Source organism: Nannobrachium achirus, assembly GCF_963921795.1.
Source record: "Nannobrachium achirus genome assembly, chromosome: 11".
NCBI classification, from domain to species: domain Eukaryota; kingdom Metazoa; phylum Chordata; class Actinopteri; order Myctophiformes; family Myctophidae; genus Nannobrachium; species Nannobrachium achirus.
The window spans coordinates 23,599,153-23,613,858 of NC_137820.1; the positions used below are offsets into that span (position 1 = coordinate 23,599,153).

A 14,706-nucleotide genomic window follows, 5' to 3' on the forward strand; every position below is an offset into this window, starting at 1 on the left:
GCCTCACTACATATATAAAAAGTGTGGTTACACCTTCGGTCTTGCAAACAATGTACAAAAAGAACAATTATTCTTAACCCACTATATTCTTCAGATTGTGGGGGAAAAGTGATCAACATGCATTTCATCCACATATTGTGCAAAGCTCAAACTGTCTTGGCTTGATTAGGCTTGTACTGTCTGTAACAGGAGCAGAAATGTGATTTAACATCAGAGGCTGTTGTTGGCTTTTTATGAGGAAAACTAATTCTTCATACAGTAGATTCACCCTGTTTAGCCTTGAGGTTTGAGACTCAAGGTGAAATCCTGGTCTTTTGTGTAACTTCAAACAAAACAAGCTGGACTCAGGTACTTAAGTAATAATCCAAGTCCATAATTGTATTCGAAATGTATTTTGTGAGTAGGTAATAGTGGTAAAGCATGGCTATTCTGTTACTATCAATTGACTGGCTAATCTCAGAAAAACGGTAAAACATCTACAGATAAAGATTTAAGGCGGATTTCCAGTGTTTAAATTGGCAATAAAACTACCACAAGTGTTTTGCTTAAGAAACAACATCAGTCACCCAAAGCAGAAAGATATACACAAGGTACCAATTCTGTTCCATATCATACTCAACCATGCAGTTTTCTTCAACAGAATTTGATACCCACACATCTATTTAAACTGTAGCAATCAATTTCAAAGAACCATGATTTAAAATCGTATATACTTTTGGATCTATATAAAATCATCTTAAATATAGAAAAAGCATACATGTCTGAGGACCTATTTAATGCCATGCTTAATCAAAGGAAGAAAAAATAGAAAAGTCATTTCAAATACACATTTCTTAAGAGTCCACAATGGGTAAGGCAGAAATGATCCAAACACTATTCATCCACCACAGGAAATTGTTGCAGCATCTCTGTTCATCTTAAATGTGCTTACATAAAACAACAAATGATACACTTTAAGTTATAACAGTTAAGGTGAGGGCATTGCATTTAGTTACTATACACAGCCAAAATGTTACTCCCCAAACAGCTACCGTCTTGCATCTGTTGTGCCTCTTGCTTCATTCCACAATGGACAGTCAGGCTGATTTTAAAACTGAAGAGTTGCTTGATTAAGCGCTGCTCACAGCACTTGCTATAATTCTATTCATAAATTTGTATATAATGTGCACTTGTATAGTACGTCCATATAAATAGTTTACATCAACATCAGTTAGCAGGAACATTTAAAACTACTTAAAATCAGAAGCTTTCGTAAGGAATGATTTCTTATTCAAAACCAATGGCCCTTGGTCAAACCTTGGCAATAGCATTTTCAGTGAAACATACGATTCGGTACATCACTGTCTATACGTCTACTTTTTATTTTGTCAACATAGGTTAAAAAAAAAAAAAAAAGTGCGTGAAATGGGGGCAAAAGAATCCTCCCATCAACAGCAATGAAGACAATCACCTGTGTGTAATGGGTGCCATCAAAATGTGTTGCCGCCATGTCAAGTCCAACTCTGCTTTTAGAGAATGGCTTATAGGCCCCTAGAGTTAGACAGAATGCGTTGGAGGGGGGGGCCAGTGCAGCGCATATACTGGAAGAGGTGGCCTGGATCCGGAGTGCACTAGTCCGAGTCTGATCCTGAGCTGTCTTCAGCCGGCTGACACAGAGCTTCGTCTAGTGGTGCTAGCGTACCGTCCCTCCTAACACCCATGGGGCGGATCAGGTTCTGCCTATGGGCACAGAGATCAGAATATTAGCACTGCTGTAGTTTGTTCCATGACAGGTGGAAGAGGGTCTATGGGAGCACAAATAAAAAAAAACAAGATTTAAAATACACACATCAAAATGAACGTGATGCAGACAACAGTATGGCTTTGATTAGTCCAGGAGTCCAGCCCCCTTTGTGACCATGGACGATCTAAGAGGAGGCACTCGGCTGCTGGTGTACACCTTTCCTCCCTCCCTAAGCTCAAGGACCCTTGGAAGACGAGTCCTGCCCTTTCAGAGACGCTCGCCCCTATTTGGTCACCCCATCCCCACCCCACTTGGCCTTCCTTCCCTTTCTATGGCAGTTTAATTACAGGATCAGTCCTCAGTCTAATCTCCTCAAAGCCGCGGCTGCCCCTCCATCCTAATCCAATTATATCTGCACTGTGTGTCACCACTTCCCTCTAAGATGATTTATCAGAGAATTATCCAATCAAAGATTTAAAAAGATCCCATTTGCATTCATTTGCAGGATGGAAAACATCAATGATCGTGTAATTCCCAGTTTGTTCTGAAATTAGAATTGGCCAGTTTTGGGAAAGGTCTTGACCACAGGTTTCCTAAACAAGAAAAGACAGTAAAGCTGAATGGAAAACCTTAAGATACAGTTGATATTTACATTATTCAGTGAAATAATCCCCACAGAGACGTGAACAACGTAAAGGATATAGCCTCATGGAAATTATCACTGAAAACAACACCTTTCAGTCATAATAGACCAATTACCATTGATTAAAGTCCAACTCCCTAACCACCTGTGCCCTACTTCATGCAATGGGTAAAACCGGCAACAAGGTGCAGAGCAAAAACGTGTACCAGAGAGAGGAAAAAACACTTTTATACACAATCCTGTCAGTCCTGTGTGGTGCTCTCTCTCATCCCAATTAGTCCAAAATCCATCCTATCCCCCTGAACGCTGAGAGGGGCCTGCCTGGTACTTGCAGATGTAAAGAGCTGGGGGATGGGAGTCAGAATATGTGCTAATTGGGAGACCAGTTAAGCAGTTTGGGGAAGCGCATTCTTGCAGGGCACTGCCTGATCTCCCGAGAGCTGGTAGTGGGGGTGGCGCTGCTGTCTGCGACTCTCCCTCATGACCATGTCTCCTTTACAGTGACACACACAGACACACAACAGAATGGAGCGAGGAGAAGAAAGAGGGACCCAGCCTTGAAAAGGAATCTGCTTCTTGTAGGCACACGTGTCTCATTACAACTCAACCCCTTTCTCTTTGACTTGACAATGACAATGTCAGCTTTTTTTTCTAGGGGTTCACCCCCACCCAAGTTTTCTTTTTTTGTGGTCTAATTTCACCTCCATGTGTCAGTCCACCCCTGTTATGTCGCCTGTGTGCGCAATGTTTGGCTCCTCAGAATGACAAAAAGGTGAATAAAGTCGGGGACACACATATGTTATTAGAAATCTCAAACGAGTCACATAAAGGATCTAAGGCCTTGCCAGCCCACTGTGCACACCAATTAGGTGATAATTAATGGAGAGCTGGTAATGATGCTGCACAGGAGTGACGGCAGCTTCCATTTACAGTGGCTGAATGCGGCGGCATGCTGGAAGAGCAGGCCTAATTGAAGCCGCTGGGCTAACGGCAGGAGATTCTTCCTTTTAATGAACCGGTTGGCAGGGAGCGCGCTCAGTGTTACCTTTGTCCAGGGCGTCATCTTTGACTAGAATTAGCTTCTGCTCCCCAAAGGAAAAGGTCAACATGAATACAACAGGGTTGAAGAGACAATATCTCATAATCATTCATCTCCCTCGAGTGTGTTTTGGGGGGCTTTTGTCAAAAAGCATTCGTTTTCATATGTTTACCTTGACAACTTGTCAAACATGTTGACGAGTTTCTGCGCTTCGTACTCTTTCTGCTCTTCCGTCATGTCTTCTATGGGGTTGGGCAATGGCTCCTCAACGTGGCCTGTGATGGGGTTGATGCTGCAATAGGTACAGGAGAAGTAGAAACGGGTCAGAAGGAAAACGTGCGGTTAGCACATGTCTGAAATGTTACACAGATAACACATACACATGGCATCAAACGATTGGGTCACTTTGAGGCCAGATAATGACCCCCCCCCCCCCCCCACACACCACACACACTTCACTCACAAGGGTTTAGCGGATTTGTATTCCTCTGTGTCCGAGTCTTCGTCTTCAGAGTACTGAGTCTCGCCTCTGCCACCTGCCAGAAGTCCTCGAGCCACCAGGAGTCCTGCTGCGTTCCCGTAGCCAGTGTACTTCAACAGGTTGTCCACTGCAAAGGAACGCCACAAATACATGGTGGTGTTGACATGTACATATGTATATATTTTTTTAAACATTAAGAACTGAGGCCGATTCTATAAATGTCTTCTAAATTCTTCTAAGGTTTTTGAAAAACATGTTTCTATGATCAGTGATTCTCAAACCGTTTCATGTCAAGGACCGCCAAATTATATGTATTTGGCTGTGGACCCCCATCTCAAAATGTTGTTCCAGCGACCCCCAGAAGCAAAGATTTGAGTTACAAAAGTTTGCTTTAAAAATATATATATACACACCGATATAATCAAAGATTTGCACAAATTATCATGATTTTTCTAAAATGTCCGATCGTAGCGCGGCACTCGTTGCTGCGCTATGAGCTTGTATCTGCTATTTGTGAATAGGCAAAGTATAACATAATGGTTAAAGTGGTTAAAATCTAAGCCAGTGACACAGATGATCATAATGGGATAAATCATCTATTGGATTTAATGTTATGGAGCACTCATGTTCCATTCGTCTACGCAACAAATGCATGTTCCCCCTCATTTTGTCCATTTAGCTTCATGTTTTCTCTCACTCACCACTTTCTTTGCAGAGGACGAAGAGAAACTCTGCAGCGCTCTGCTTTACGCCCATGTCAACGTGGGTCATGAGTCGAACCAACTTGTTTCTGACGGTGGTGCCGATCTCTGGCCTGATCTTCACATCTTTTAGTGGAGGAAGCACCTGAAGTGTAATACAGACACCATCACATTATTGCTTTGGTTTAGTTTCAGAGTTTTCAGGCCAAGGACCCCTTAGCTGAGAGGGAGATAAAGCAGGGACCCCCACAACATTTTGTATAAAATTGTGTAGCAGATTTTCACAGATTTCATAGATAGATTCATAGACTTGTTTGACAGAACTGTCATCAGTCAATGTTGGATTTGTGTTAATGTGTTTTTTCAGACATTTAACCACTACACCAAACCTATTTGCCAAAAATAGCCGATCTGCTATTTTTGGCTAAAGTTCTCCTCAGAATAGGGATGCGAGGGTTCAAGTTGTTCATTTAAAAATAATTATCCTATCACATAAAGATTTGAGGCCCCCCTGTAGTAACTCTGAGGACTCCCTAGGGGTCCCGGACCCCCTGTTGAAGACCCCTGCTTTCTTGTATGGCAAATAGATTTTTTGCCAATAATAACATGCCCAAAATAAGTTTGCCAGTTTGAAAGTGGTTTAACATTTCACTTAAAAAGCTATTTTCAAAGAAATGGCCCGACGTGTGTGTGCATTACGATTATGGTACATAAATTGAAGAAAGCAATCCAATACAGAATTTAGTTTGAAATAACAGATTCCATTTTGAGGAGCAATTATTACCTGAGCCTTGATATATCTGCGGATCTCCCTGTGGTGTCTGGAGCCCTCAGTTAACAGGCTCAGTACTGGCGTCAGTCCTTCCTTGTAGTTTGAACCCTGCTTAGAATGAGACAGAAAATAGGGGACGTGAAAGCCTGACCACACAAACGCGCTACAGCTCTAGTGTGTGTGGTGTGTGTCATCGGGGTTGGAAACCTTGTACCGGTATGTCCAAAACCATTACTTCCCAGGAAAAAAAAGAACCTGTTCCAATGTAGTTATTCTTTAGTCACAAGCTTGTGGTAATACTTTAATATACCTTCAAAAATCTATAGAAAAAAAATCTGATCTACAAGCTTACACTGTGACAATATGTATAAAAAATGAGGAGATGGGTGACCTGAAGGACACTTTGTTGACAAACTGTTTGGTAGGCTTAATCCTATTTAAACATTATAATGTTGGGAATGTATGCACAGCACCAAGGAAAATACAAGGCCATGCATGTAGCTCCATGAGATAGATTTGGTCAGTGCTTTCAGTGCTCACTGAAATATATGAGCTGGAGCCATTTATATTTATTACATTTACCGGTATGAAGATTATTGATTTAAAAAGGTGTTTAAATATGACAGGATATCGTCGTTGTCGAGTGAAAACCTTGCATTTATCATTTAATGATTCAAACTAGTGAAAACAGCCGATCTACAAGCACACAACGCCTCGCACCACGAGTCGTTGTGTGCTTGTAGATCTGCTGTTTTCACTACTTTTGTGCGATGGCCTTGTATGATGAAGCAGGGCTTTACTTTGCGAAAGAACGTACAAATTTGAAACTTGGAGATACAAGGTTTCTGCCCGACAACGACGATATGTGAATCTTACCCAATAATGGCATTTTCAAAGGGTATGAAGACGTGCATAAATTTACGCTATTAAAACCACCAAATGAATGAAAATAAAAACAAACTTTGTTATGTTAGAATAGTGATAAATTCAGAAGACAAAACATTTTCCGCGGCCAATTTTGAGAACTACTGCACTTAGTGGACTATTACCTTGTCTATCCTCTTCTCCATGAAGTCCAGCAGCACCTGCACAGTGTCCATGTTCTTGCCACTGTACTCCTCCTGTCCTCCCTGGACCGGCACTTCAATCAGCATGTCCAGACAGGACACAGGCAGGTTACTCAGCAGGTTCACCGCATGACTGGAATAAACACAAGGGACAGTCAGTGTGCTTCCCAAACAGTGGATCGCGACCCATTTTGTGGGTCACGGACCAATTCTTATGGGTCAAGACTCGAGTATTAGTCACGCGATCTTTTCCTACATTTAAAAAATAGATTTCAAAAGATATATTTTTTAATTATATACAGTATATATATATATATTTACAATACTCATACTGGGGGGAAAATAATACTGGAAAAAAAGGCCACTTGGCTTTATTTGGATAAGATAGCAGATATGGGGGAAGAGATGCACAACAAGACTCCACCTAGAATCGAACTGGGAAAGCTATGTTTACACGGTTGATTCACTCAAGTGGTTATCTTCTACCGGTGCACCCCAATGCACTGAATGTCATAAATGAAACAAGGCTTACATTCCAGTCACAGTGTTCCCGTCTCATATTTGGGGCCTTACATCAAATCAGACAAACTTCAACAAAGCCTCCTCCACACAATGGGCAAAAACCACTGTGACCAAGTTCTGAAACAGGTTCACCTCACAGGTCAAAGGGGTGCATCGTAAATCACTTTTACGTGACACCATTTCATTTTCACCCTGTCTGTGGCCAGACATTCTTGGGATTCTTGCATTACATTAAAATGAAAAGAACGCACTTCCACAGCAGTATGACAACTAGAAACATCAAAGGATGAAACCCCAAACATGGTTACTCTTTCCTAGTATGCACCAGGAACCACTGTGTGTGTGTGGCACTGTGGTGTATTTATTTTATCACTGACAGTAAGGAACAACATTGAGATATCTTGGCATTAAGATGGAGTCAAATGAATGACAATGTGAAGAGCAGTGGTGAAAGGGGGCTTCGAACCTGTGTGCTTCCTCTGTTTTCTCCTCTGTCTGAGTCTTTAACAGCAAGAGATGACGCAAGATGGCTGCAATGAGGCGAAGCTGATGGTCACCTTCCTATCAAATAAAGGATGGACAACAGCATGAAGCAGAGGGAACAAATAAATCCAGGGGATACAGGGAAAGTAGTAACAGGTAAATTTTCCATAATATATTACTAAAAATAGAGATGTTCTGATAAAGTTGTTTGGTTCGAGATAACAATTCTGATACCTAAACTTGCTTAATGGTCAACAGAACAGTGAGTACAGATCCGATACCAATGGGTTCAATTACTTCAAATCAATACCAGGCACTGCCAATTCGGCGTATGAGTAACATCAGTATGTATTGGGTAACCAAGACATGCAGGATGTACTGACTGAGGCTCCACCTCAGCAATCCAATACCCAGGGGTCTAGCAAAGGGATTGCTCAGTTCCCGACTATCTTAAATACTGTTGGATGGTCCGGCTCAGTTTAAACTCTTTGTAAAACATGATGGATACAGAGAATGAATGCCATGCTAGCACTGCAAGTATTGTTTGCCTGTGTATCAATCAGCTATAATCACGTAATAAATTAAATGATATCGGATCGGTGCATAGATTCATGTACTCACTGCTGATAGCCAATTCAGAATCTTAGGCTGTATCTGAGAATGTCCAATACTGGTATCAGAACAACTCTAGTTAAACAGGACAACTTGGGGCAAAAACATTACAACATTTTATGTGTAAAAGATTGAATCATTTCACAGCTCCCCCCCCACCAGCCTAATGCTGCATTCACACAGAGAAAAGCCAAGCTAATGGTTGGCTTGGTAATTCAATGTAATCTCTATGCAAACCAGCTTTAAAAATGTCCAAGCTTTTTTCCAGCTTGGAAATTTTAAAAGCTGGACACCTCATTTTTGCCCAGAATTGTCCTTTAAAACATGTAAGGGTTAGAGAGTTTACAAACGAGAGTGAAGCGCAGAAATAAATTCAAAGAGAGAAGCGAAAAAGATTACTATGGTGATGCAGAAAAGAAATTAGAAGAATTTGGGATTTCCTCAACCTAAAAAGAGTAGGTCTCGGCTGCTATAGTCCAAAATAAATATTCCTGGTTTTCAACTGAGCATATTATCATGCATGAAGAGAGACTCCCTTCACACTACTATGAGTGATGTGAAAAGGAGCATCTTGCATTATGGCTGTATGAGGCCTAAATGCACCACATGCCTTGCCCTTGTTCATAGAGACCTGGCAAACTAAATGTGTAAAACTTTTGCCGTCGGTAGTGATGTAACGTAGCCCTCCTTCACAGTGTCATAGTGCGGGACAATAAGCTGTTTTTGAGCACAAAGGTGGTGAACGGAGCACTGAAGGATCATCTTGACTAATTCTCCCTGACTAATCACAGAATGTTGAGAAGATGCCCTAGGGCTTTGGCCAGGTCAGATAGACGATAAACCTCTTATTGGGGCATGGGCTAAAGAAGGGATCAGACCAGTTTGGAAGTACTAAACCAGTGATATTAAAACAGATTAATTTAAATGATTTCTCAAATGTGTTAGATTAACTAATAAAAACGATGACACACACACACTTGTGTGTTAACAGTATGTCTATAATAAAAATGACCATTAAAATAATCACATGCATTGCACCAAGATGTGTCATACTACATACATTATATTAAGAACATATACTATTTGGGCATCATCCAGTGGTATAGACACTAGACAGCTGCATACTGTAAGTACAACGTACTCACCTCGTCACCAGTGTCGGGTAGTGTGAGGTTGAACAATGCTTTCAAAGCTTCCATGGCACGCTCGTTGTCCTCGGCAGGGATGGGTGGGGCCTGGGGTTCGGGAGGGGCGGCCTCATACTGACCCACCCAGCGCACGTCCAAGGTGTGCTCCAGCACCTCCGTTAGAATCCTCACGGCGTGCAGCTCCCGCCGCAGGCCTCCCCTCACGTCCGGTCGGAGGGCAGACAGCAGGAAGAGGAGGCGCAGTGTGAACAGGCCCACTTCGTGGTGGCCCCTACGGATGGCGTGTAAGCGCGCGCACAGACCCCGGGCCAACTGCACGTCTGCCCCGACCTGCTGCGCCGCGGCGCTGTTGTACACCACGTTGCACAGGCACTTCAAGGCCTCGACGACCACCCTCTCCTCGGCTTCAGTCTGGGAGTCTTCCTGATCCTGAAGGCCGTTCTGATTGTCACCTGGTTGTTCCTCTCCTCCATCGCGTAACCTCAGTTTGGCCAGCTCGGCCAGCACCAGCATGCCCTCCCGGGTGGCCACAGGGCCCAGGACACGCTTGTCTCTGGACAGGATGCGGAGGGTCTCCAGGCAGGCCTTTTGGCAGCATGACTGCAGCTGCCTCCCAAGTGCTGCTAGCAGACACTGACACAGCTCCTGCATGATGACGGGAGAAAAGGAAAAGGCTGCAATCCAACAACATAATGTGAAATTATAGGGCTACTATCAACAACAACAAAAAAAACATATTGAAAAGTTTAGTACATACACTTCGCAGGTTCTCCTCATCCTGGTCAAAGGTGAAAGTGTGACTATTCTGAAAGAGACAACATGATGCTCATTCTGATTCTGGACACTGGACAATCTGTCATGAAAATCTCTTTTGAAAATGTTATATTGAGCAGGAGAATTTCTTGCAAAAATGTAATTTAAAGGGCCACTTCACCTCTGGGACAACCAGATCTTATTTTATTGTTGTTTGGGACACGATCAACACAATCCTGAGTTATTTTTTTGTGTTCAATCTGTGTTTTGAGATATTTTACACAAAAAATAACTCAGGATTGTGTTGATCGTGTCCCAAACAACAATAAAATAAGATCTGGTTGTCCCAGAGGTGAAGTGGCCCTTTAATCTGAGACCACTGACAAACTCTTCCTGTGGCCAAAATAGCCTTTGGTGTGGTAGTGGTACTGTAGTGTACAGCATTGGTTCTCAAAGTGGGGTCCGGGGACCCAGGGTCCTTGAGGGAGTTGCAGGGGGTCCCCAACTAAATGATAGTTAGGATAGGAACCAAATGGACCCTTATGGGTACAGTATGTAACTCAGAGTGTGTATAAATGGGACCAAATGGACCCTAACGTAGGGTCAATTTGGTTCCATTTGTACACCCTCAGAGTTAAATAACAGATTTTACAACATGAATTGGGGTCTCCGAGATAGAAATAACATTAAATGGGGGTCACGCCTAATACATGTCAAACTGAGGGTCCTTGAAATTAAAATGGTTGAGAATCACAGCTAGAGCAGTAAAAATCTCTTATGGGCATCCCTGGCATATCTTTTCCAATGGGGGGTCCGCGGAAGTGTCAATGTGGGGGTTCCTTGACATGACAAAGTCTGAGAACCACTGCTGTACAGAAAATGAGCTTGGTTTACTGTAGCTGTCATCATCAGCCTGAGGCTACATCCATCACATCATCAGCGCTACTAACATTAACATATTGAACTAGAGCCCCACATTATGTCCACACAGATCGATCCAAACGTATGGTGCAAATAACAACATTACGTTTTAATGTTCCAAGATCCCATAACCTGCGATGCCAGTTTTAATAATTAGAAGCCCGTTGCACTTTTAGCGACGTAGCTAACACGTTAGCACCACCATGGTTTGTTTTGGTTGACGTCAAATGAGAAGAATCGGCGCCTCACCTCTTGGTTGTACCGGTTCAAAAGCTTTTTGATCTCCTCCTCGTTGTTCGTATCGAGGTGTGCTATGATATTGTTCAGATCCATGGCTGAAATATATCACAGCAAACAGGATAAGATATCCTTTGCTCAGATCAGCCAGGCAGGCAGGGAGGCTACAGGCTAGCAGAGGCTGCTGCTGCTGCTGCTGTGCTGCTGCTAGGTCAATGTGAGGGTTGGTTTCCCCACTGTAAGGAAACACCCCTTTAAAGTTTCGCTGATCTGTCCTGTTATTGCAGTGGTGGTGGGCACAAAGCTGTCAACCTCAGCCCCAGGCCAGCTATAATACTCAGCTGCAGCTACCTTTTTCTTTTTTTTACACAGATTTGAATAAAGTGATAATGGCCGACCGTCTCTCTCTCTCTCTCTCTCTCTCTCTCTCTCTCTCTCTCGTATGATGAAATTGGTGACCCACTTGAAATTGTATTTGCAATTTTTCCCCTTGGTACTGACTTTGGTATTTTCTGCATAGTTCTGTGTTCTATTTGTAAGATATGTGTAAAAAAGGACCCCAATCGAAACAAGCCCAAAAGCATCCTTTTAGTTGACTTAGCTTGTAGGCCTACCAGTGAACTTTATTGTCATGAAACTGCAGGGCCTTTTCCTGTAATGCAGTATTTATTTTTGTATAGGCTATTACCTTGATAGCTTACTTCTTATTTATATGCCGGTAGGTAGAAATATTGCATTAATTAGCCTACATAATTATAATTATATTATAAGCTATTACAGAGCATCGCAGCGGAAGTGGATTCCTGGGGTCACTTAATATTCCCCATTCATTTTCGCCATAGACTTTTACAAAAATATTTATAACAATTATGTTAAGCCTCGAACCAAGCCATCCAGGATGGAGGTGAATCATGATCATATAACCTTTTTTTCTATGAAAAGAACATTTTGAAAATCGCTAAACAAAGGGTAGTTATTAAATGTAGTATATCAAATAATGTAATATTAAAATATGTTTTCACATAGGATCAAAGGTTATATGATCATGATTCACCTCCATCCTGGATGGCTTGGTTCGAGGCTTAACATAATTGTTATAAATATTTTTGTAAAAGTCTATGGCGAAAATGAATGGGGAATATTAAGTGACCCCAGGAATCCACTTCCGCTGCGATGCTCTATAGTTTTATAGGTAACACAAGTTTAGGTAAAAATACAATGCAACACAATGTGCCACAGGGTGCTGTAGATTACTAAAGATTGAGTCATCAAGATATCAAACCAGAGGACAGACTCACAGACATCTTTATTATGATCATAAACCAATGGGATGAACACATCAACTACTTCAGAGCTTTAAAGGGGGTTGGACTCATGGGCTATGGGCAGCCCAGGCCTGGTTATAAAGGCTGCATTAAAGTAAAATTATGTAATTATCTGTTGTATTATTTGCCTCTACCCACTTACCGTAGTTATATAGTCATTACTGGTGATTTATCAAAGATGTTGTGTAAATATTCAGTGAAAGCACCAATAACCATGCCCCACAAAATTAATATTGAGATATTTGGTCAAAAAATAGTGATATTTGATTTGGTCCATCTCCCTAATACGGATTAATGCACAGGTTATGCTCCAATAAAACCCTCGGCAGGAGTCAGAGGTCAAAGGTTATGGGAAAGATGCAGGATCCCAGCAGGGCTTCTTTCTATAGAAATATAGTTCTTGCCACACCATGTTCCCTTTACATACACACACATGCACACGCACGCACGCACGCACGCACGCACGCACACACACACACAGCATTTGAAGAGAACATTTTTTTTGATATTCTTTTAGAATATTATTTCCTCTCCAAATAAAAATGAAGAAAATTATTTGTAAAGTAATCATTGTTTCAGCCACATAACTGTCGCAGCAGTCAATGTGTTTTGTAGATTGAATGTAATGTGATACATATTCATATATTAAAATGTAATAATCAGAGGTACCAAACACACTTGCAATAAACTCAAGTAGATAAAAGTCAGATGAACTGGCACTCAAATGAAACGATTTAAGTATGTGTATATTCACTGGAGAGAGAGAAAAAAAACAGTGATCCACAGCACTGTTTCCCAAACAGTGGGTCGGGACCCATTTGTGGGTCACGGATCAATGTTTATGGGACACGACTCAGGTAAAATTCCCATTTTCTTTTCCTACATTTAAAAAAATATATACATTTCAAAAGAAACACACACACACATATATATATATATATATATATATATATATATATATATATAGATATAGCCTACACATTTTAAAACGAACACACAAATCTAAGAAATTAAAAAAGTAGTAGTGAAAATAGCCGATCTACAAGCGACGCATTGTACGCTTGTAGATCTGCTGTTTTCACTACTTTGGGTACTGGGAAAAAGTCTAATCTCTTTTTTGGGTCTCGACCTGAAAGGTTTGGGAACCACTGATCTACAGTATGTTTCTGACACACACATGCACACACAAGAGAGAACAAATGACAAAATGCACTTTTTCATTTAGATTTTAAAATTATTTATGTGGCAACAAATAATTCCTCATACATAAACTGTCATCTTAAACTGTAACAGTTTAACCACAACAGACATTTTCCAGTGCTTTTATTTACAGAAAAAAGTGACTAGTCCATGTATGTTACTGTACACTTTGATACTCTTCCCATTTTATATATACCCATAGGGCATATATAATAGGTCCTCAGTAGCTTTGAATGCATTATAAAATACACAAACCCTAAGTTAATGTTTTCTTTACTAACCGTACAAAACAGAAAGCAAAAATATCGATTGTAACATAGAAGATAAAGGATACGCCATGTTACAAAGTTACAGGAAATACATACAGTACTATGTCACAACACTCAATCAAAACCATGAGAAGATGACAAGCCAATTTGACTAGTTTTTATAAGGTTACATATACCTACCCTCTGATGTCAAGGTCTTGTTGAAACTCTTCTGCTACACCATATGTGAGAGAGGGGTGCATCTCTCCACTCCGACATGTCTCCTTTCCGACATGTCTCCATTCCGACACTAACCCTATCTCTACCCCTACCCTAAACCTTAGGCCCATGGGGAGTGTCGCCACTCCGACAATAAGAAGTCCATTTCGGAGTGGCGACATGTCGGAATGGAGAGAGCCTCCCGTGAGAGAGACACACAAAGCTCATAACAATGAGTCGTGCAACATCGACCGAGAGAGAATAGCAGTACTGACGTCAGCAACGGCTTACAACGCAAATAGTTGCACATATTACTGACAGTGTGGGTGGGACGAGAGCGTGCTCATTTAAGAGACGCATAAGGGGGCAGTTACAGAAAAAGGAGTACATTCCTAAAAGAAGAAACAAAGGCACAGCTTGGCAGGAGAATTGCACTCTTCCAATGATTCTGCTGCCACTTTTGAAAACCTAGATGATTTGAAGTATGTTTTTTTCTTCCAACACTGAAAACAGAATTTGTTGAAGAACTTACATCAAATCCCTAAGTAAAGTACACCACAAACATTTGCATGATTGACCAGTTACAGAAGTCAGAGCCTCCACACTGTGATT

The 14,706-nt window shown here is 41.5% G+C and overlaps 1 protein-coding gene across 2 annotated transcripts; it reads right to left on the reverse strand.

Annotated features, from left to right (window-relative positions):
* Positions 1-11: 11 nt before the first annotated feature.
* On the reverse strand, positions 12-11,381 carry ric8b (RIC8 guanine nucleotide exchange factor B). Of its 2 annotated transcripts, none has more exons than XM_080736536.1 (10): positions 11,115-11,381; positions 9,949-9,996; positions 9,189-9,836; positions 7,415-7,509; positions 6,409-6,559; positions 5,372-5,467; positions 4,588-4,732; positions 3,869-4,013; positions 3,578-3,697; positions 12-1,719 (listed from the first exon to the last, which is right to left on the reverse strand). In XM_080736536.1, the coding sequence occupies exons 1-10, from the start codon at positions 11,196-11,198 to the stop codon at positions 1,611-1,613; spliced, it is 1,641 nt and encodes a 546-aa protein (XP_080592662.1). In that variant the 5' UTR covers positions 11,199-11,381; the 3' UTR covers positions 12-1,610. The 2 variants fall into 2 exon arrangements, with proteins under 2 accessions (XP_080592662.1, XP_080592661.1); XM_080736535.1 differs by having other exon boundaries at positions 5,372-5,470.
* Between the last annotated feature and the right edge of the window lie 3,325 nt (positions 11,382-14,706).

Bases quoted from the DNA above. Each gene is read 5' to 3' on its own strand.
- ric8b (XM_080736535.1), bottom strand. From the start codon at position 11,198: ATGGATCTGAACAATATCATAGCACACCTCGATACGAACAACGAGGAG. The intron at 9,997-11,114 runs GTGAGGCGCCGA...TGTCTCTTTCAG, and splicing joins TGAACCGGTACAACCAAGAG to AATAGTCACACTTTCACCTT. The intron at 4,014-4,587 runs GTGAGTGAGAGA...GTTCCTTTGCAG, and splicing joins CGTCCTCTGCAAAGAAAGTG to TGGACAACCTGTTGAAGTAC.